This window comes from Schistocerca cancellata, chromosome 5 (assembly GCF_023864275.1).
Source record: "Schistocerca cancellata isolate TAMUIC-IGC-003103 chromosome 5, iqSchCanc2.1, whole genome shotgun sequence".
NCBI lineage: Eukaryota > Metazoa > Arthropoda > Insecta > Orthoptera > Acrididae > Schistocerca > Schistocerca cancellata.
This window is the reverse complement of record NC_064630.1, coordinates 522,191,375-522,216,063: the sequence shown is the minus strand read 5'-3', so window position 1 is coordinate 522,216,063 and position 24,689 is coordinate 522,191,375. Positions and strand designations below refer to the sequence as shown.

Here is a 24,689-nt window from a genome sequence, read left to right as displayed (position 1 = left end):
TTATTCTGCAATTCACATTTAAGTGCTTGGCAGAGGGTTCATCGAACCACAATCATACTATCTCCCTACCATTCCACTCCCGAACAGCGCGCGGGAAAAACGAACACCTAAACCTTTCTGTTCGAGCTCTGATTTCTCTTATTTTATTTTGATGATCATTCCTACCTATGTAGGTTGGGCTCAACAAAATATTTTCACATTCGGAAGAGAAAGTTGGTGACTGAAATTTCGTAAATAGATCTCACCGCGACGAAAAACGTCTTTGCTGTAATGACTTCCATCCCGATTCGCGTATCATATCTGCCACACTCTCTCCCCTACTACGTGATAATACAAAACAAGCTGCCCTTTTTTGCACCCTTTCGATGTCCTCCGTCAATCCCACCTGGTAAGGATCCCACACCGCGCAGCAATATTCCAACAGAGGACGAACGAGTGTAGTGTAAGCCGTCTCTTTAGTGGACTTGTTGCATCTTCTAAGTGTCCTGCCAATGAAACGCAACCTTTGGCTCGCCTTCCCCACAATATTATCTATGTGGTCTTTCCAACTGAAGTTGATCGTAATTTTTACACCCAGTACATAGTTGAATTGACAGCCTTGAGAATTGTACTATTTATCGAGCAATCGAATTCCAACGGATTTCTTTTGGAACTCATGTGGATCACCTCACACTTATCGTTATTTAGCGTCAACTGCCACCTGCCACACCACACAGCAATCTTTTCTAAATCACTTTGCAACTGATACTGGTCTTCGGATGACCTTACTAGACGGTAAATTACAGCATCATCTGCGCACAACCTAAGAGAATTGCTCAGATTGTCACCCAGGTCATTTATATAGATCAGGAACAGCAGAGGTCCCAGGACGCTTCCCTGGGGAACATCTGATTTCACTTCAGTTTTACTCGATGATTTGCCGTCTATTACTACGAACTGCGACCTTCCTGACAGGAAATCACGAATCCAGTCGCACAACTGAGACGATACCCCATAGGCCCGCAGGTTGATTAGAAGTCGCTTGTGAGGAACGGTGTCAAAAGCTTTCCGGAAATCTAGAAATACGGAATCAACTTGAGATCCCCTGTCGATAGCGGCCATTACTTCGTGCGAATAAAGAGCTAGCTGCGTTGCACAAGAACGATGTTTCCTGAAACCATGCTGATTACGAATACAGTATATGCTCCAAAACCCTACTGCAAACCGACGTCAGTGATATAGGTCTGTAGTTCGATGGATTACTCCTACTACCCTTCTTAAACACTGGTGCAACCTGCACAATTTTCCAATCTGTAGGTACAGATCTATCGGTGAGCGAACGGTTGTATATGATTGCTAAGTAGGGAGCTATTGTATCAGCGTAATCTGAAAGGAACCTAATCGGTATAGAATCTGGACGTGAAGACTTGCCTGTATCAAGAGATTTGAGTTGCTTCGCAACCCCTAAGGTATCTACTTCTAAGAAACTCATGCTAGCAGCTGTTCGTGTTTCAAAAAAATGGTTCAAATGGCTCTGAGCACTATGGGACTTAACATCTGTGGTCATCAGCCCCCTATAACTTAGAACTACTTAAACCTAACTAACCTAAGGACATCACACACATCCATGCCCAAGGCAGGATTCGAACCTGCGACCGTAGCGGTCACGCGGTTCCAGACTGAAACGCCTAGAACCGCACGGCAACATGGGCCGGCTGTTCGTGTTTCAAATTCTGGAATATTCTTCCCTGGTGAAGGAATTTCGGAAAACTGCGTTCAATAACTCCGCTTTAGCGGCACAATTGTCGGTAACAGTACCATCGGCACTGCGCAGCGAAGGTATTGACTGCGTCTTGCCGCTTGTGTACTTTACATACGACCAGAATTTCTTCGGATTTTCTACCGAATTTCGAGACAATGTTTCGTTGTGGAACCTATTAAAAGCATCTCGCATTGAAGTCCGTGCCAAATTTCGCGCTTCTGTAAATTTTAGCCAGTGTTCGGGATTTCGCGTTCTTCTGAACTTCGCATGCTTTTTCCGTTGCCTCTGCAACAGCGTTCGGACCTGTTTTGTGTACCATGGGGGATCAGTTCCATCCCTTACCAATTTATGAGGTATGAATCTCTCAATTGGTGTTGCTTCTATATCTTCGAATTTGAGCCACATCTCGTCAACATTTGCATAGTCAGTTCGGAAGGAATGGAGATTCTCTCTTAGGAAAGCTTCTAGTGACACTTTATCCGCTTTTTTAAATAAAATTATTTTGCGTTTGTTTCTGGTGGATTTGGAAGAAAAGGTATTGAACTTAGCTACAACGACCTTGTGATCACTAATCCCTGTATCAGTCATGATGCTCTCTATTAGCTCTGGATTGTTTGTGGCTAAGAGGTCAAGTGTGTTTTCACAACCATTTACAATTCGCGTGGGTTCGTGGACTAACTGCTCGAAATAATTTTCTGAAAAAGCATTTAGGGCAATCTCGGAAGATGTTTTCTGCCTACCACCGGTAGGTGGTATTTTTGCCAACATATCGAGGGAAGGTTGAAGTCCCCACCAACTATAACCGTATGAGTGGGGTATTTATTTGTTACGAGACTCAAATTTTCTATGAACTGTTCAGCAACTATATCATCGGAGTCTGGGGGTCGGTAGAAGGAGCCAATTATTAACTTAGTTCGGCTGTTGAGTATAACCTCCACCCATACCAATTCGCACGGAGTATCTACTTCGACTTCACTACAAGATAAACCACTACTGACAGACACAAAAACTCCACCACCAATTCTGACTAATCTATCTTTCCTGAACACCGCCTGAGACTTCGTAAAAGTTTCTGCATGACTTATTTCAGGCTTTAGCCAGCTTTCTGTACCTATAACGATTTCAGCTTCTGTGCTTTCTATTAGCGCTTGAAGCTCAGGGGCTTTCCCAATACAACTACAATTCCGACTGTTCCTTGATCCAAGCAAGTCCTATATTTGCCATGCACCCTTTGAGATTGCAGCCCACCCCGTACTTTCCCGAGGCCTTCTAACCTAAAAAACCGCCCAGTCCACGCCACACAGCCTCCGCTACCCGTGTAGCCGGCAGCTGAGTGTAGTGAACTCCTGACCTATTCAGCGGAACCCGAAACCCCACCACCCTATGGCGCAAGTCAAGGAATCTGCAGCCAACACGGTCGCAAAACCGTCTGAGCCTCTGATTCAGACCCTCCACCCGGCTCTGCACCAAAGGTCCGCAGTCGGTTCTGTCAACGATGCTGCAGATGGTGAGCTCTGCCTTCGTCTCGTAAGCAAGACCGGCTGCCTTCACCAAATCAGATAGCCGCTGGAATCCAGAGAGAATTTCCTCATATCCAAAGCAACACACGTCATTAATGCCGACATGTGCCACCACCTGCAGCTGGCTGCACCCTGTGCTCTTCATGGCATCCGGAAGGACCCTTTCCAAATCAGGAATGACTCCACCCGGAATGCACACGGAGTGCACACTGGATTTCTTAGCCGCCATATCCCTAAGGGGCCCCATTACGCGCCTAACATTGGAGCTCCCAACTACCAATAAGCCCACCCTCTGCGATTGCTCGGACCTTGAAGGCTGAGATTAATCCTCTGAAACAGGGCAGGCAGCTGCATCTGGCTCGTCCAGAGACAGTAGGTCGTTTACATACCCGCCAATGGTGGGTTCATATTTTTTGTCAGGCAGTGAAGTTAAATAACTTCTCGTTGGCACCCACTGACACTGTCGTTCAGTGGTCACAGGTTGTTTTACCAGTCATTTTTTGCATCACGTACACGTTACCTATAAATGGCACATACATGACACAAATTCAAATGATAATGTAGGTTGTGGTGTCACCGCCAGACACCACACTTGCTAGGTGGTAGCTTAAATCGGCCGCGGTCCATTAGTACATGTCGGACCCGCGTGTCGCCGCCATCAGTACTTGCAGACCTAGCGCCACCACATGGCAGGTCTAGAAAGACGGACTAGCACTCGCCCCAGTTGTACGGACGACATTGCTAGCGACTAGACGTACGAAGCCTTCCTCTCATTTGCCGAGAGACAGTTAGAATAGCCTTCAGCTAAGTCCATAGCTACGACCTAGCAAGGCGCAGTTAACCATATCTGGAGAGAGTCTTACTTGTATTCACCATGGAGATGTATCACACAGGAGAATAAAGTTGAGTATACGAGAAGCTCCGTTCTTTTCTTTATAGCATTTATGAAGTATCCTGTTTCAGACTTAACGCAGGACGGCGTGAGTTGACGCGTGCCCTATTCGGCCCCTTCATAATAACACTGTGTCGGCACTTCTGTCGACACATAACATAGGTCATAACGGTGGCCGTGCGGTTCTAGGCACTTCAGTCCGGAACCGCGTGTCTGCTACGGTCGCAGGTTCGAATCCTGCCTCGGGCATGGATGTGTGTGACGTCCTTAGGCTAGTTAGGTTTAAGTAGTTCTAAGTTCTATGGGACTGATGACCTCAGATGTTGAGTCCCATAGTGCTCAGAGCCATTTCATGTAGGTCATAATCCATCGGAACGTGTAGTGGAAAGAAGAAAAAGTGTGACCGGTTAAGAAACTTGGATTTTCAATCGGTATCTTTACTGGGCACCGTCAAGCCTCATTTCAAACGTTCGTATTTGAAGTGTGTGCTACGCCTGTAACGCCAGAAGAGGATCTAACTACACTAATCCATCTTGTAACTGAAATACTGAACGCACAGCCGTACGTATCTCGGCAGTCTCTTCTGTGGCGTATACCCTCTGCAATAAAATGGGGTATCAAAACTTTATGTAACGAAATGTGTAATATTATCAACACACCCAAACCGTTCTCTGAGTGTGACGCTTAAACCACCCGTGTCATGAATTCCTGAACGTTACTTCCTTCTTGAAAAATCATCAACTTGGCGTCTTGCAAATCATATGAAGCCTTGTTAGTTTTATCTTTTATGCACCTAATATGTTCCTGTCTAATGCATGATGGATGGTAATTTGTTCGACTATTAGGTATTTGGCTGTCTTATTTCATTAGCGTTCTGAGTAAGAGAAAAGTCACTATATGCAACTGTAGACGCCCTTATTCTTTTCTGGTCTCCTGATTCCTTCCGGAGATAAATTACGATGGCAGCGGAATCGACGTACAATCTTTTTTGAACAGTTTACATGAGAATGGTTTCGGAGTCAGCGTGGCCCTCTTCCAGAAATTACCAATCAGGTTTCCTGTGAATCTTTGTCACACTTACATTACAGGCCCACCAACATGTCTCCGATTTTTCTCCATGCCCCCTGTTACGCCGACGTAAAGTCCCCAAACGCTGGAGCAGTACTCTAGAACCGGTTGCACAATCGTTGGGTATGTGATTTACTGTACCGATGCAGTGCACTTTCCCAGAAAGCTTCTGTACAATATAAATGTTCTTTTTGGCAAGTGAGCTAATATGAACGTTAGAATAAAAATACATTACTGTCGAGGTTTTGTATAGTTATATGTACCACTGAAATCATTATGATCACTGTCCATCGTGACGTTGGACGCCGCCGGTGGAGCTGTAGCTGCGGGCACGTGAGGCGCTAACGAAAGTTTGTCAGTGGAACAGGCACGGACGGGGGAACACCCTAGCGAAGATATGAGCTGCAAATGGAGAAATCCCTTGAGATACGCGACTTTGAGAACGAGCAGACTATTATTATACAGAGCCCGTGAACGAGTATCTCGTAAACGGCGAAGCTGGTCGAATGTTTACGTGCGCTTCTGTCGTGAGCGTCTACGGAAAGAGGTAGAACGACAGTGAAACTACCACTAGGTTCCAATGGTTCAAATGGCTCTGAGCACTATGGGACTTAACTGCTGCGGTCATCAGTCCCCTAGAACTTAGAACTACTTAAACCTAACTGACCTAAGGACATCACACATATCCATGCCCGAGGCAGGACGCTACGTTAGGAAGTCTGGTATTTTCCATTGTTTGTAAGTGGTCGGTCCTGTTCAGACGGGTATTTAATATTGTACAATGAAGCGATTCTGTACTCCTTTCTTAATATCATCTTTTCGTATCCTATCCATCCCAGCTTATCCTTTAACAATCCTTAATAGTCTCATTACTGCCGATTATATTTTACTGAGTTGCTTTTGAGTGGGTACCTAGTCTTCGCTGGCACATGGCGCTGTGGATAAAGCCATTACTTTATAAAATTTCATTTTCATTTCTTTCCTAATTTTTATTTTTAAATGTTCTTTTAGTAGCCCAAATACAGTTTGAAATTTATTACTTTTTGCTCAAAATCGTTGTCATTATAAATGGCCCAACTTACCTCACAGCCAAGATACTTAAAACTCTATTCTGGTTTTAAAATATTGTTTTCTAGCACAGTCTTTGCTCTGGTTCGATACTTCCCTCTAAAAACTAAAATTTTCATTTTATTAGTAGAGACTTTAATATTATAAGACTTGCATAGATTATTTAGAAGATAGTTGGATTTCTGTAACTGTCTCGTGTACTGTCGTTTTAGCAGCGGGTTTTTCGGGGTACTGCTGTTCCTCCAATTTAAAGCAAATATTTCTCAGCCGCTTCACGTGTAATTTTAATCTAAATAAAATCTGATGACATGAAACGGGATGCGCTTTGAAAGAACAAGCTTCCATCATCAACACACAATCATAAGAATCAGAATGCCACGTCCATTTGATGACCTGTGTCTTAAGATGGAAGATTGTTTTTTGCGAAACACGTCAATATTAATGTGGTCAGATGTAACGACGGTAACGCTGTGAATGTGGTTTAGCTGAATTGTTCTTTTAAATTCCTTATATTTACTCCTATTTTCATAGTTTCTTTTCCTGTATTTTGCTAGAAATAGGGGACACACCATGATTTCGTCTCGCTTATCATGAGCTAACGTGGCGATCAAAGATTCTGAGAAAACAGCAGGTTGATGTAGGTAATGAAAGATCTCTTCAGCTTAGGAGGTTAAATCTTACCTTCAAAGCACAGTTTATTACGACTGTACGTCTGCAGCATGGCAATGTAAAATAGGGTTTGGATAAACTAGTAAGAATATACTTGCAACATTTCAAACGTCATACGACAGAAAGGATGTTAAAATATTATGTGACAAGTAACTGACACTAAGAATAAGTGAGGAAATCAGTCTGTGAAATATTCGTACTGGAAAAAGGAATCAGTTAGGGGAAATACAAAAAGACGCCCAGAAATAGTTAATGTGTCGCAGTAAGAAGGTAAAGGGTGGAAACATTGTACGAACCTGAAGGAGATTATAATTAGGCATGTAGACAAGATAAGAGAACCACCAGATAGGAACAGCTGGAGGACAACATCAGAGCACTCGGCATTCTTTTAACGCATGTCTATTGCCGAATTAGCTGAAGTCTATTAACTTCAAACAGCATATTGGCAACTAGCACACTTAAGGTATGCAGATGTTTTTCTGCTTTGGTTGTATCACGATATTTACATTTCATGTTACGTGAGTACTAATTATATCACTTTATTACATGCACTGGTGACCCAAATAAAGTGAATTAGTTGCAATAGCAAGTGATGGTGATTAAAGTAGTAAATGAGATACAAAATACAGCGTTTAAGCCAGAAAAATAACTGAAGACGGCCGGAACAGAGATGATATAAAATGCAGAGTGGGAATGGCAAGAATATAATTTCTAACAAAAGAGAAATCTGTTAAGAATGGATAACAATTTTTATACAAATGTAATGTCTGTTCTTTCGGACGGGAGGCATGCTAGGATCGTCCGTGCAGTTACAATGACCACTGCCTCCATCCGCAGGGCTCTTTTTCAAACAGCTCAGCATTACTAAGACGTTTTCGCATTTGCTATTCATCAGCATTTAACAGATGCAGGATCAGTTCTGCTCATAATAAATTCTTTGTTAAACGGGAGTATCGAGATGATTTCTCTGGAAATTTTCCTTCCTACATTTACCTTAAGAAAGCTTGTACTTCATCTGTAACATCCGTGTGATACTATATCCTACCTCTCATTCTTCACTGCAGAGATACACTGAAGCGCCAAGAGAAACTGGTATAGGCATGCGTATTCAAATACAGAGATATGTAAACAGTCAGAGTACGGCGCTACTGTCAGCAATGGCTATGCAAGACAACAAGTGTCAGGTGCATTTGTTAGATTGGTTTCTGCTGCTATAATGACATGTTATCAAGATTTAAGTGAGTTTGGATGTGATGTTATAGTCGGCGTGCGACTGGTGGGACACAGCATCTCTGAGGTAGCGATGAATTGGGGATTTTCCTGTACGACCATTTCACAAGTATACCGTGAACATCAGGAATCCATTAAAACATCAAATCTCTGACATCGCTGTGGCCGGGAAAAGATCCTGCAAGAATGGGACCAAGAGCAACTGAAGAGAATCATTCAACGTGACAGAAGCGCAACCCTTCAGCAAACTGCTGCAGATTTCAGTGCTGGGCCATCAACATGTGTCAGTGTGTGTGTTAAAGGCACCTGCTCAGTAAGCAGGAGACCTGGGTTCGAATCCTGATCCGGCAGAAATTTTCTGCTTTCCCCATTGATTTCAATCAATGCCCGCTCTCAACCAATGTCTATAATTCCTTTGGATCTTGAAATATTTAACTATCAGGCAGTCTTTTCTTAATGTATACAAGGTGTTACAAAAAGGTACGGCCAAACCTTCAGGAAACATTCCTCACACATAAATAAAGAAAAGATGTTATGTGGACATGTGTCCGGAAACGTTAGAGCTCATTTTAGTTTCGTAAGTATGTACTGTACTTCCTCGATTCACCGTCAGTTGGCCCAGTTGATGGTTAAAATGGCTGTGATCACTATGGGACTTAACATCTATGGTCACCAGTCCCCTAGAACTTAGAACTACTTAAACCTAACTAACCTAAGGACATCACACAACACCGAGCGAGGTGGCGCAGTGGTTAGCACACTGGACTCGCATTCGGAAGGACGACGGTTCAATCCCGTCTCCGGCCATCCTGATTTAGGTTTTCCGTGATTTCCCTAAATCGTTTCAGGCAAATGCCGGGATGGTTCCTTTGAAAGGGCACGGCCGATTTCCTTCCCAATCCTTCCCTAACCCGAGCTTGCGCTCCGTCTCTAATGACCTCGTTGTCGACGGGACGTTAAACACTAACCACCACCACCACCACCATCACACAACACCCAGTCATCACTGGCCCAGTTGAAGCAAGGTAATGTTGACTTCGGTGCTTGTGTTGACATGCGACTCACTGCTCTACAGTGAGCACATCAGTACGTAGCATCAACAGGTTAGTGTTCATCACGAACGTGGTTTTGCAGTCAGTGCAATGTTTACAAATGCGGAGTTGGCAGACGCCCATTTGATGTATGGATTAGCACGGGACAATAGCCGTGGCGCGGTACGTTTGTATCGAGACAGATTCCTAGAACGAAGGTGTCCCGACAGGAAGACTTTCGAAAGCAATTGGTCAGCGTCTTAGGGAGCACGGAACATTCCAGCCTATGACTCGCGACTGGGGAAGACCTAGAACGACGAGGACACCTGCAATGGATGAGGCAATTCTTCGTGCAGTTGACGATAACCCTAATGTCTGCGTCAGAGAAGTTGCTGCTGTACAAGGTAACGTTGACGACGTCACTGTATGGAGAGTGCTACGGGAGAACCAGTTGTTTCCGTACAATGTATAGTGTGTGCAGGCACTATCAGCAGCTGATTGGCCTCCACGGGTACACTTCTGCGAATGGTACATCCAACAATGTGTTAGTCCTCATTTCAGTGCAAATGTTCTGTTTACGGATGAGGCTTCATTCCAACGTGATCAAACTGTAAATTTTCACAATCAACATGTGTGGACTGACGAGAATCTGCACGCAATTATGCAATCACGTCATCAACACAGATTTTCTGTGAACGTTTTGGCAGGCATTGTTGGTGATGTCTTGACTGGGCCCCATGTTCTTCCACCTACGCTCAATGGAGCACGTTATCATGATTTCATACGGGATACTCTACCTGTGCTGCTAGAACATGTGCCTTTGCCTTTACAAGTACGACACAACATGTGGTTCATGCACGATGGAGCTCCTGCACATTTCAATCGAAGTGTTCGTACGCTTCTCAACAATAGATTCGGTGACCGATGGATTGGTAGAGGCGGACCAATTCCATGGCCTCCACGCTCTCCTGACCTCAACCCTCTTGACTTTCATTTATGGGGGCATTTGAAAGCTCTTGTCTACGCAACCCCGGTACCAAATGTAGAGACTCTTCGTGCTCGTATCGTGGACGGCTGTGATACAATACGCCATTCTCCAGGGCTGCATCAGCGCATCAGGAATTCCATGCGACGGAGGGTGGATGCATGTATCGTCGCTAACGGAGGACATTTTGAAAATTTCCTGTAACAAATTGTTTGAAGTCAGGCTGGTACGTTCTGTTGCTGTGTGTTTCCATTCCATGATTAATGTGATTTGAAGAGAAGTAATAAACTGAACTCTAACATGGAAAGTAAGCGTTTCCGGACACATGTCCACATAACATATTTTCTTTCTTTGTGAGTGAGGAATGTTTCCTGAAAGTCTGGCCGTACCTTTTTGTAACGCCCTGTATAACCTACAGAAGTGAAATGTGAGCGATAAACAGTTCAGACTACAAGAGAATAGAAGCTTTTGAAATGTGAATGCTGTATATTACTTTGGTAGACCGAATAACTAGCACAGAGATATTGAATCGAATGGGGGAAAAGAAACTTTGAGGAACAATTAGATTAAAAGAAGCGATCGCTTGACAGGACACACTTCGAGGCACCGAAGGATCGTCAATTTGGCAATGGAATAATATGTGTATGTGTGTGTGGGGGGGGGGGGGGAGCAAGAATAAAAAATCGAAGATCTGAGTACAGGAAGGACATTCAAATGGATGTACACTGTCTAGTCACATTAATGTTACCAACTGTCGAAAGCCTGAATGACAACGTTTTGCAGTTCGGAGCGCTACAAGACGTGAAGGAAGAGAGTCTGTGAGGTTTTGGAAGGCATCGAAAGTGTTGTGCAGCCTTGCCGACTCCAGTGCCGTGACCAGCTGCGCTAAGTTACTCTGTTGAGGATTAACGTCGCGAGCAGCCCGATCTATGTGGTCCCAGAGATTCTCGATTGGTTTTAAGTCGGGGGAGTATGGTGACCAGGGCAGTACGGTAAACTCATCGTGGTGCTCCTTGAACCACGCACTTATACATAGAGCTGTGTTGCATGTTGCATTCTCCTGCTGGTAGACGCCATCGCGCCAAAGAAAAACAAACTACATGTAGGATTGGGCATAGTCCTCAAGGGTAGATGCAAATTTGTGTTGATCCATTATGCCTTCCAGGATGGCGAGATAAAGGAGGACGTGCCAAGAAAACTTTCCTCAGACCATAACGCTCCCTCCTAGTATGCTTACAGACGTCCCACGGCGTAAAGGTCTACGGCAGTCTGTGCGAGGAAGCATAAACGTGATTCGACCGAAAAGGTCCCTGGTGACTCGTAGTGAACGTCCAGTGGCGGTGTTCGCGTGCAAGTACCAGCCTTCGTCGCCCATGAACAGCAGTCAGAATGCGTGTATGAGCAAGGCACCTGTTGTGGAGACCTGTATCAGCAACGTTCACTCAACTCTAATTGAAGAGACACTGAAACTTCCTGGCAAATTAAAACTGCGTGCCGAACCGAGACTCGAACTCGGGACCTATGCCTTTCGCTGGCAAGTGCTCTACCATCTGAGCTACCCAAGCACGACTCACGAACCGTCCTCACAGCTGTACTCTTGCCTGTACCTCATCTCCTTCCTTCCAAACTTCACAGAGGCTCTTCTGCGAACCTTGCAGAACTAGCCCTCCTGGAAGAATGGATATTGCGGAGACATGGCTTAGCCACAGCCTGGGTCCGGCACACAGTTTTACTCTGCCAAGAAGTTTCATATCAGCGCACACTCAGCTGCAGAGTGAAAATCTCATTCTGAAGAGACACTGTTGGTAGCCACTTGATTCATGTGGGCAGTCAGTTGATCAACAGACGCACGTCTGTTCACCCATACAAATCTCCACAGCAGTCGTTCATCCATGTCATCTATGGCCTAAGCTGCACCACAGTTGCATCGGTGCTGGTTTTGAATGGCACCATTTTGCCAAGCACGGTATACTTTAACCACAGCGTCACGTGAACAGTTTACAAACTCAGCCGTTTCGGAAATGCTCCCACTCTTGGCCCGAAAGCCAATGATCCTCGCCTTTTGGCTGTCAGATAAATCGCTCTTTCCCCGCGTTACGGCAACGACTGCCTGGCTTCCCGCGTCCCCCAGGACGCACTATGTACCCTTCACTGTTAGTGCTCTCACCAGCCGTCTGTGAGTAGTTATTACACGTCGGCGTCGAACACACAGGGTGGTTACATCAATGTGACTGGAGCATGCAGATTGCCTTAGTTGTGTAGAGATGAAGAAGCTTGCACAGGATAGGCTAGCGTGACAGCTGCATCAAGTCAGTCTTAGGAGTGAAGACCACAATGCGAACAAGAGGATGTTACTATATTTAATTTTTACTCTTTGTAACGAGTGTTGTCTTGAATTTATCGATATTTAAAGGCAAGTGTCATCCTGCAGCACAAATGTGTGTAATAAGCGCACAGATGAGGAAGTGTTGGTGGAGGCGCCGCGGAGCTCACCGAGAGGAAGGTGCTCCTCTCTATGGCGTAGATGCCGCCCGCGGTGAGCGTGACTCGCTTCATGGCGCGCGCCATCACCACCAGCAGCGCGTGCCGGCAGCGCGGGCTGGTGTCCGGCCAGCCGCAGTCGTACGCCGCCTGCGACACCGCCTCGCTCTGCGAACACCGAGCAATACACTGCAAAGTGCGGCGGCCACTTAACGCTGGCTCGTCTCGATTTTAAAGCAAAGACACCGCTTACGAAAATTCATGCATAGTAAGAGAACATACAAAAGGAATTGAACTTTCTGAGGATTCAGCAGGTGCAACGTAGGAGTTAAAGTGCGACAGCTTGTGCATAGTCAGTACGATCAAGTGACACAAACTGATGTAGCTGTAGAAGGTGGCGAGGTTGTTTGGGGAGACTCGTGGTTTATACGAGATTAACATTACTATAATAACATGGAGAACAGAACAAGTAACAAAACTGTCAGTAGAGGAACAAGTTCAAAAATTGTTCAAATGGCTCTGAGCACTATGGGACTTAACATCTGTGCTCATCAGTCCCCTACAACTTAGAACTACTTAAACCTAACTAACCTAAGGACATCACACACATCCATGCCCGAGGCAGGATTCGAACCTGCGACCGTAGCGGTCGTGCGGTTCCAGACTGTAGCGCCTAGAACCGCTCGGCCACTCAGGCCGGCGAGAGGAGCAAGTCATGAACATCACTACAGAGCGTGCGCACATCAGCGTCTGTGTGAAACTGACAGACATATTGTGTGTGTTTGTGTGAAAAAGAGGGGGGAGAGAGAGAGAGAGAGAGAGAGAGAGAGAGAGAGAGAGAGAGCTTCAGTTTTGTCTTACATTGTCTGATTTTATATTTTATCATGGTTCTATCACAGCGGAGAACAAGGTTTCACAACAGAGAGCTGTATATTGATTCATTATTTATTATTTCTTTCGCTTCCACTATGGCCTTCTGCATGTAGTACTTGTCTTCAATCGCTAGAAAATCTCTGTGTGTTACACAACGACTGCCTGGATTGTCTGTCAGTGGAGCGTGATATGTATCCCCCATGCTCTGGCTAAGCCATATCTCCGCAATATCCTTTCTTCCGTGAGTGCTAGTCCCGCCAGTTTCGTAAGAGATCTCGCTTTGAAGTTTGGATGGTAGGAGATGAAGCACTGGCGGAAGTAAAGCTGTGAGGGCGGCCCGTGAGTCGTGCTAGGGTAGCTCATGAGGAGAACACAGCAAGTGCCATAGCCCGATTTCCCAGAAACTTCGTCCAGTGACACAGAGCCCACACTAAGCGAACACGTGTCCCGGCTGATCCGTAGATAGTCGGCTATTTCTGTGCCTTTTACCACGCTACAATGATTAGCGTAAGGACTTCTTAACTTTGTGCCCCATGTTCCAAATCTGATTATTATTTTTGTTTTTGTTTTGTATTTATATATCCATGCCTGTAGAAGATTACGAATGTTTTCCAGTGTATATTGATATAACTCACATGAACGAACTTAAAAAAAATTAGAAAATTATTTGAAATTGTCTTCGATGAAATTGCTGTAGTGTATCTGGATTCATAATCAATTGCAACGGCCAGTTTTCGAAAAAGTAACCTGCCACGCACGGTCTGCCGTAAGATTATTGTCAACGCGCGAAACCTTCACCAATATAAAGAAAAGTCAGTCTTCATGCTGCCTTCGCGCGATGCTCATGCTGTTCGGAATATCTGTATTTAAAATGTTTCTACTATCGGTATCATCCAAGAGAATCCACCAAATCTTCCTGAAGAATAAACATAGAAATAAAATCTGAGAATTACGAACAGACTGCAATATCAGAACAGGAGAATTTACAAAGCTTGTAACCACTCAAAATACCGTTCACACATACAGTATATAGGAAATGTGTGATACTTATTGTGAAATCCAGTTGCAGTTTTACAGTTAACATAACGCCCTTGATTCCCCTAATTTGATAAGAAACATTCGTGTAGTAGCCTTCTGTGTACATGGGTAGATAAATGAAAATAATGAAAATGAAATAAAGTAAATAAAAAATCGTGTTTCGTACACTGGCTGCAAAATTAAAAACCTGCAGCTCTAATAACAGAGCCACCACTTCTGAGAATATCTCACTGTAAAGACACACAAGGTACCTCGAACACCTCTAAGACTTTGACCGTCGTTTTTGCAGAAACAGTCGAGTATCAACGAATAAGCCCAGACAAATGTTCGCTTATTCTGGTTCCTCTTCCGCTAAGCGCAGTTCCTGGGAGATCGGATGACGGAAGATGCCGTGTTGTCCTCGTCAGTTTATATAGAACTTGCCCACAAAAGGTAAAGATCACGAATTCGAGTCTCGATCGGGCATACAGTTCTAATCTACCAGGATGTTTCATATCATCCGTTAAGATTTTGCGGTTCTGAACGAATCCGTAACTGATCATATCGCCCTTCTTTGGATCTTTTTCTGTCCCCTCTGTTAACCTACTTAGAAATGTGGCAAACAAACTCAATAATATAACGAGTGTATTGTCAGCCGCTTTTTTCGTCGCTGAATTCCACTTCATTAAGGTCCATCCAATGAATTTCAGTTTGCGATATTTTTTCCACTACAACAAGATTTATGTGTGTGTTCCATAATAGGTCCCTCCAGACCATTTCTCTCACATATGTTATGGCCCATGCAGATAAATTTTCTTTTCCAGTGACATAATACAACTAAACTTCGGACTTACAAGTTATCTGAACTGTCCCTACTGAAGGACACTATATTTGCATTTGGAGGCTCCACAGCCATCCAAATTTAAGCTCTCTGTGATTGAAAGGACAAGGTCGATTTCTTCCCACATCTATCTCAGTCAAAACTTGGAATCAATCTCTAATACCTTTGTCGCCTATTTGGCATAGGAATTCCTTTCCTAAAGTAGGTAGGGGAACCATTTTCAATTCGTCGCCACAATATGTAAAGGATCTTATCGCATAGTGCTCTCTTCACCATAAGGACTATACATTTAACCGTTTCTTCACAGCATTATAGTTACTGCGGAGTGTAAGTTTCATTCATTTCTGTTTTCTGGATGACTCTGCATATTTCCCTAAATAGTGGTGTAACACACAACAGGTTCTCTTCTGCAGCTGTTGTGTCGTTTATATCTCATTATGCGAGAAAAATTACCATAACATGAATTAGAATCCTTTCGACATCACAATTTGGCTATCATGTGATAACTTTAAAGCAGCTGATCCGTAATTTCTATTGGGTTACTAAGCAGGGAAGACAAAGATTGAGAAGACAGGTTTGTTGCTGTTTAATTGATCTGCAAGGGACTGATGATCTCACAGTTTGGTCCCTTTAATTCCAACAACAAACCACTTGATCTATGGTCCGTAAAAATTGTTCAAAATGTTCAAATATGTGTGAATTTCTAAGGGGCCAAAATGATGAGGTCCTAGGTACCTAGACTTACACACTACTTAAACTAACTTATGGTAAGAACAACACACATCCATGTCCGATGGAGGACCCTTACCCCCGGCGAGAGGGACAGTCCAATCCTTGACATGGCGCCTCAAAACGTGCGATCATCCCGCGAGGCCCATAAAAATTAACTGATACTACTCAGGGGTACTAACAAGCGTGTAAAATGGGTAATAGTTATATCAGGGCACATCTGAGTCTGGTTGGCATGTGTAATGTATTTGCTCCTGGTTTACCGTATAAAAATTTGACAGTAACTTGAAACAGTCATTTAATTTTATGACGAAAATACTTTATCTCCTCCTTCCGTTTCTTCATCCAACTATTTAATGCATAGAAATATTCGATATGACATAACTTTATTGAGTAATTATTTGCGTTCCTATTAGGAAGTTAGAGGGCGTGCTGAAAAGAAATGCCTCAGAATTTTTATATGAAAACACTTAAACCTTTTTAAATAAACATTATTAACATTCTAAACCTTTTTTCTTTATGTGCACATATTTATTTCTCAACATAGGCACGCTGGCGAAGAACATCTTTCTTCCAACGAGAGACCAGTTTGTTCATATCATCATCGAATGTTTTATTACCGCTTCATCGCGATCAAAGTGAAGTCCTCGAAGATGTTCTTTACGCTCTGGAAACGGATAAGAATCGGATGGGGCCAAGTCGGAACTCTATGATGGCGTCAAAAATAAAGACATCGAAAGTTGAAAAAGTTTGTTTTATTTAAAAAGCATTAAGGGTTTTCAGTACGCCCTTATAAAAATAAAATATAGTGGGAGCTATAGTATTAAATGTTACGCAACAGGGTGTAGTCTCAGTAGGAAGAGTTTCATTGCAAACACAACTTTACACAGAGTATAAGAAATAGTCCTACAGATTATAAGGACAAAATGCTTACATAAAAAGAATGCCCAGTCCTGAAAAGTACTGAATTATTAATGAAAATGTGGTTTAAACATGTTTCGAGATGCATTCCAACAAGCCTGTCAATAATAGTTAAAATTTATTTTGTTAGACAATTGGGTGACATTATCGATACTAGTAAACCTGTTCATTCAGTCGCTGTATCCTCGTGGCAATTTGTTGTTATGGTGACACTTTTAAATTTCAGATTTGTTTACCTTTGAGGTTAGTCTGTCTTTAATGTTTCTCGTGTGTAGAGTAGTGAGCAATTTAATAAGTGTTTTGTTTTCTCTCGGCAGGATATTCATTCTTGAGCAGGAAGAAGTGATTTTTGTATTCAGCTATGGGGTCATCCAGTACTTGCTGTTGTGCATCCTCACGTTACTGGGTAAAGGTCTGGAGCCCTAGGATTTGAATACGGAGTAGGATCGGAAACTAATGCTTAATAATTTTTTTCTCCGCTGATATTGCAGCTGGACTATTAAAATTTCACAACGATATACATGGTGATTCACGAAGATATGCAAATATAATATGAAGCCATCGCAAAACTGTATGAGGTTAAAGAAGAGCACGATTTCCATTTATTTTGTTGTCATTGGTCAGGTAAATCTAATAAAACATGTCCCAGACGCGTATCTGCAGTAGTTTTCTAGAACATCAGGAGAAGCAAAGAAGTAATTTCGTAATTTTTTTAAATCTATTAACTACTTGATCCAATTTGTTTTTTAAACTGCAGACAGTTGCACAAAGTTTTCAGCAGAAGTTGTAGAGAATTTAATTTTGGGAAAATTATGGTACTAACGTTAACTGAAACTGTATGAATGTGTCAGATAATCTGCTTTTTATAATACCATAGCACACGTGAATTCATGTAAAACCGGAAAAAAGCTCAGTGTTAAGTAAGTTGTACAGTGTACATATAATTTCACAATACATTCACATGGGACACGTTTTTATTAGATTCACCAGACAAATAACAACAAAATAAATCGCAATCATGCTTTACTTTAACCTCGTACAGTTTGGCGACGGCTTCATATTAGTGAAGTTGCTAAATTTCAGGCAAAATCTTTTATTAGACTTAACTCCGTAACTAAACATTTGCGGACCTACGTTTATATGAACTTTTTCTTTAGATTTACTTGTAGAATAACATATTAAAATAACTGCATATCTTCGTGAATCATAACATAGTTTGAAGTTTGCGCAACAGAGGGTATTTCGCTTTCATGCACAGCTCTAGCGAGAGAAGCCAGAACTACGAAACAATCATGGTTGCTCTGTTACAGTCGTCAACTTGTAAAGAGCAGGGCAGTGTAGTTCGATATTTGTGGTCTAAAGGGCATAAATCGAGTCAAGTTCACGTGAGTGTGCATGGCTTGTGTAGGGACGACTTCATGGACCATAGCAGTGTCTCCAGGTGGTGTACATTCTTCCAAAAGTGCCGTGTGAACGTCAGTGATTCATCACGCTCCGGGCGGCAGGTAATATTTTCAACCTGCAGAACTTTGGGGCCATTGAGAGGCCACTGTGAAAGTTGCAGCCTACATTAAAACTTTGGTTAAGTCATGTCGTGCCCTTTGTGACAAACGGCACAGCATTAATACTGACGGTGCCAAACTTCTTCATGAGAATGCTGGACTCCATGTTGCTGCTTGTGTTTGCGACAATGTCGTCAAATTTGAGTGGGAGGTGCTCCAGCATCCACTATACAGTCCGGACATTGTACCGCCGGGCTTTCATCTATTTGGTTCCATGAAGAAATGCCTGGTTGGCCAATGCTTTGTGACAGATGCGGAAATGAAATCACCAGTCTGCAGATAGCTATACTCCAACGAAAAGGACGTCTACGAACAGGGCATATTGAAACTGGTACCACTGTAGAAGAAATGTGTTGAGAACGTTCGTGACTATGTAGAAAAGTAGGTAAAAGACGTACGTTCATTAGTGATTTTTTATTTCATTACATATTAAACTTTTTGGTAATAAAATTCCGATCTTCCCTCGTATTTCTTATGATTTCTCACTTGACGACTTGGCAAACTGTAATTCCATTTATAATTTAAACAGGAATGATTAAAAACTTCCTGGAAGGTTAAAACATTGCGTCGAGCCAGGAGTCGAACCAGACGTAACTTCTGAGGTCAAGGACTGTAATAACTCAGTTACCCAAGCAGGACTTAATTTCACAATTTGATTTCGGCCAATACCTCATCTCCTACCTTCCAAACACTACAGAAATTCTCCTGTAGAAGCTGTGAGAACAGGTCGTGAGCTATGCTTGAGTAGCTCAATAGGTAGAGCACTTTCCCGCAAAAGGCAAAGCTCCGCGTTCGAATCCCAGTCCAGTGACAGTTTCAATCTGCCAGAAAATTTCATTTTACCACAGAGTGCTGCAGAGTGAAAAATTCATTCTAAGAGCGATTTCGTTCATATATTTATAAGAGCCTTTTGTTGCATGGGCTCCATCCCCTCCCCAAAGTTTGTCAAGTTGTTTGTAGTACATATGGTACAGAACTACAACACCCAGTATAACTGGCCATTTATTATCACTAAATTTAATTGTATTAAATTTTTGATGTTGTGTTGGATATCCTGTCAAACACACAGTTCGTCGGTTATTTCGTTACGTTGATTGCACAAGTGTCACAGCGGATTATGGTATGAATTAGGAAGTTCAAGAAAATAAGGAATAATCATAACATAGTAACATTATGTGCTACACTTGAATTTGAACGCGGAAATTTTTTTCCCCACAAAGGTCTTCTCAGTGAGCAATCTAATGCGTCTCATCGCCCAGTTCTAATTATTCGCTCTTCTTCTTCCACCTCCAAGCCCCATTCTGTTTTATATTCGCGGCATGTTCACCTAAGCTCTCGCCCGTAATGTAATTTGTTTATCGTGTAAGGAAAATACCTTTCTCAATGTGTGTCAATGATATTCATGTAAAAACTTCTCTGATGCGGCTCTCTCGCTAGATTACCCTGAGAAATCCTCTTCATGTGTGCAAAACTACAGTAACTTACACGGACTTCGACTTGTTTATTGTTGCTAAGTCTTTCCCTCTGCAGTTTTTACCTCTCACCCGTCAGTACTGCACTTATCTCGTATAACTGCGATCTTGTTTTTGACTGGCCTTCTGGCCTTTGCATTGTATGCCTGATAACTTCAGAATATTTATCTACTGTGCATAACTGCTGTTACCTGTTTCACTTTCATAAACCAAAATTAACATGTTATGCCACCATCTGACGACACTGGTCACGCTACAGACACCGACCTGCTCCTGTACAGAGTGAGCTCCAAGGCAGTAGATGAGGACCTGAGCGCTGATGGTGGGCACGCAGGCTACGCACTTGAGCAGCGAGGCGCCGCTCTCGGAGCTCTGTGAACACACAGACGAGGGTAATGAGATAACAGTTCCACCAGGCAGGCATATCCCATGTTCTTTTAAATGAAAAAAATATTTTGTCAAACTATTTTTTTTTTTTTTTTTTTTTTTTTTTTTTTTTTTTTTTTTTTTTTTTGCGGCGCGACAATTTTGTGGCATTACAGATCGATGCCACTCTCGCTGGCGTATCACAGTTGGCAACGCACGTTTGCAACAGACGCTGATAGCGGTCGCACGGGGACCTGGCGGATCCAATGATGCGTGCGTGCTGAACCAAGCCGTCAGCTGCTACAGCTGCTGTATTTGCGCCACCTGCTGCCGCGATACAGTATGGCCGGGGCAGCAGCTGCACTCCGCAGTCTGAGTCGTAGTCTTCGACCGTCTTCAGTCTTAGTCAGCCTTCACAGACGCTTCGCCTATTGATAGTGGAAGCCTCACACTGCACAATGCTCTTTTGCTTCTTAAACTGGACTTTATTGCTGTTTATTCTATTGTAAAGTTTCTTCGAAACTCTTGGAGAAAACTACAAATTAAGTAAAATTTCTGTTTACTGTATTTATGTGTTTGCTAATCATTTCTGCTCGTGTCCAGATTCCCTACGATGAGAGCTGCTGCACCATTCTATAGCCAATCCCTCCTTACCATTGTGTACGAATTAGTACACAACACATTCCATCCCTGAAATACTATACTGAAACACCTACAAAATATCTATCTACAACTACCATGACCAATTTTTTTCCTACTTACACATTTCCTTAGATGAACGAACACATGGAAGTCAGAGAGTATCAAACCTGTCAAAAATGGCGGATGTTCCAAAGATTCGTCGATTCGCGCTTTTCTACTAATTCAGTTTCCCATTGTCGAAAGATCTTTTATGCATCGTCCAAATGATTTGACTGCATATCACTTTCTTCTGCAGTCCAGGGCACTTCCAGATGTCTCGATTTTCCGGCTAGTCCCAAAACATTGTATAATATTCATAGAAATTATATCACCCTGTTCAAGATAATCAATGATACCAGTCCCTTTTGGAATTTCACCGCCTCCGTACAGTTCTGTGATAACTGTTTCATTTCTAGCAAAAAGTGATGAAGTCATACATATATGTCGGCGCACATATCTGCAGGGAGCGATCTGTCATCGGTGAATAGGAGATCTTCTGCAGGCAAGACCGCTTGGTATTTTTATTTTATTTCGCAATGACAGATTTCGACAGAAATTTGCTGTTGTCATCGGTTCTACAATGTACCAAACATAAAGTAGTTACAAAGAGAACTTATCACTGTGTACAAACTAGCATGTCAGTGATAAGATATACATAAGCATTAGTTTACGTACCTTTGGAATTTCTTATTACAAATACAATGGTAGCACTTTCATTCATAAGGAACGACACAACATTCGTTGCTCAAACACATAAAAGAAATTTAAAATATCTAACAGCTGTGTACTCAAGAGTGTAGGTAAACTAATAGAAAGAGCAGTTGTAGACCCAGCACATCACAGAAAGAATTAAGCGCGCTAGCAGCCTTTGGCAGAGAGTGAATGTGACATGCATGGGCATGTACTTATGTACCCAGCGCACTGGTTATTCGCTGGTGATTTGGCTAATTCGCCTTTAAGGAAAGGTCTTGATTAAATCATCCAGGCTATGGAGTGCAAGTCAAGGGATACTGTACTAGTATATGATACGTGTTCTGCCTATTCACATTAGAACAGGCAGAATAGGCATTAGAACTGGCAGTATTTGCCTTAACTTCGTACCTATGTGGATGCCAAATACCCCCTGCAATATATATTGCATACCATGGTGTAACGATTCTCCAGTGTAGTTGATATAAGAATGTCAATTAATAATTCCCCAGTATATTGCTGTAACATGTAACATGTTAAGTATCATTATGTGCACACATACGCCACCTGTTGGCTGTTCAGGTTATGGGTCATACGGCTGAAGGCAGTGTGCCTGCTCAGTTCTTCCTGTGGGCTGTTACTGCACTTTGTATATGTTTATCTACACTTCTGGGCATATAGTTGGTGCAATGGATATTTTATATGTTCTTTTTCATGTGTTTAACAAACCAATGTGGTGTCGTTTCCTATGAGTAGAAACTGCTCTCATTGCATTGTTGGTATGTATAGATGTTAATAAGAAATTCAAAAGACATACCCCCTTCCCTCCCCCTAAGAACATCCATGACTATTCCCGTGCCAACTGGAATGCCTACCGGGATACCCTCTCCACCCAGGTCGATAGCCACCCTTTCACCTACCACCACCCCGAAGATGTCACCCGTGCTGCCTCCTTTCTCCAGCAGACCTTGTCTGAGGCCGTGGAGGCCCACGTCCCTACTGTCGCCATCCACCCCCACCGTCCTACCTTACCCCCACAGGCCGTCCTCCTCCTCCGTGATTCCCGCCGTCTCTACCGTGCCTTCATCCGCACGCGTGACCCGGACACCCTACGACGCCACCGGCAACTCCAGCGACACATTCGTAATTTGCTCGCGGCTAAGAAACGCCGGGACTGGCGACAGACATGCACCCGTTTAAACGCTACCCTCCCTATCAACTCGTCCAAGTTCTGGTCAGCCTTCCGTCGCCTTACCGGAACTAAGCCCTCCCCCTACTATCCTCTTCTCCATGATGATCACCCCTTCCCTGACGACCTTAGTAAGGCCAATCACTTTGCCTCCTACCTGTCCGATGTGTTTTCCATCCCCGATGATCCCCAGTTTGATTACTCCCTCTTCCCGGATATCCGCGATCAAACTGACACCTCTGTCCCTCCCCTCGCTCCTGGTTTCCAGTACTTGGACAACATTGCACACACGGAACTCAATACTCCTATCACTACACAGGATCTCATTGCTACACTCCGCACCAAACGCAACACCACTCCTGGTCATGATCGTGTCACCTACCGTCACCTTCGTGAAGCTCCTGTCTCTTTTCTCTCCACCTTGGCCAGGCTCTACAATGTAGTCCTGTCCACCGGTTACTACCCCGACCTGTGGAAGACCCGTTATCCTCATGTTCCTTAAACCTGGCAAACCGCCGTCCGCCGTCTCCTCCTACCATCCCATCAGCCTTACCTCAGTCTTCAGCAAGGTCCTGGAACCTATCCTCACCCACCGTATCCACCAGCATTTCCGCCAGCACCGCCTCCTTCCCATTACCCAGTGTGGCTTTCGGCCGTCCTTCTCTTCCGACGATCTTCTCCTTCACCTCACTCAAGTCCTTTCCGAGCAGCTAAATTCCCGTCGCTCCGCAATCTTCCTCTCCCTTGACCTTGAACGCGCTTATGACCGCGTCTGGCATTCCGGTCTCCTCTTCAAGCTCCAAACCTTCGCCCTTCCCATCAACTACGTCCGTCTGATCGGCTCCTTTCTCTCCTGCCGTCCTTCCTATGTCACAATCCATAACACTGATTCCTACACCTTTTTCCCCTCCGCCGGTGTGCCCCAAGGCTCCGTCCTCTCCCCCCTTCTGTACCTTTTGTACACGGCGGACATGCCGCCGCCGTCACCCCCCGTCCACCTTCTCCAGTTTTCCGATGACACTGCCTTCCTTGCCCTTGCCCCCACCCTGCAACGCTCCCAACGCCTTCTCCAATCCCATCTTGACTGCTTCACTGCTTGGTGCAACCAGTGCTTGCTTAAGGTCAATCCCTCCAAAACCCAGGCGATTATTGTAGGCAAAACCACCCCCTCCTTCCGCCTCCTTGATTTCTATCTCACCATCTACGGCCGTCCTATCGCCCTCACTCCCAGCCTTAAGTACCTTGGCGTCACCCTCGACCATCGCCTCTCCTGGACTCCCCATCTCCGGACAATCCAAGCCAAGGCACGTTCCCGCCTCCATCTCCTCAAGCTCCTTTCCGGCCGTACGTGCGGTCTGGACCCCTCCACAGTCCTCCACACCTACAAATCCCTCATCCGCCCTATCCTTTGTTATGCCCATCCAGCCTGGATCTCCGCCCCTCCTACCTTTTATAAATCCCTCCAAATCCTTGAATGCCATGCTCTCCACCTTGCCTATCGCATCCGTCTCCCCTCCCCCATGCGGATCCTGTATAATCTTATCCCCTTCCCCCACCTCCTCCTTTTCCTTGAAAGGATACGGATCCTGTACACCTCCCGTAAACTTGATCCTCCTCACCTGCTCGTGTCCCCGATCCTCTCCCACCCCCGCCCGCTGCCGCG

General features: G+C 44.0%; 1 protein-coding gene across 1 annotated transcript in view; it reads right to left on the bottom strand.

Moving 5' to 3' along the window:
* The window catches only part of LOC126187785 (odorant receptor 43a-like), a 71,157-nt gene that overhangs the window by 9,841 nt on the left and 36,627 nt on the right, over window positions 1-24,689 (bottom strand). Inside the window, exons 3-4 of the mRNA XM_049929057.1 lie at window positions 20,368-20,472; window positions 12,698-12,853 (exon numbers count right to left, since the gene is read on the bottom strand). Of these exons, the coding sequence (XP_049785014.1) occupies window positions 12,698-12,853; window positions 20,368-20,472 (261 nt within the window). The remainder of the gene's footprint in view (window positions 1-12,697; window positions 12,854-20,367; window positions 20,473-24,689) is intronic.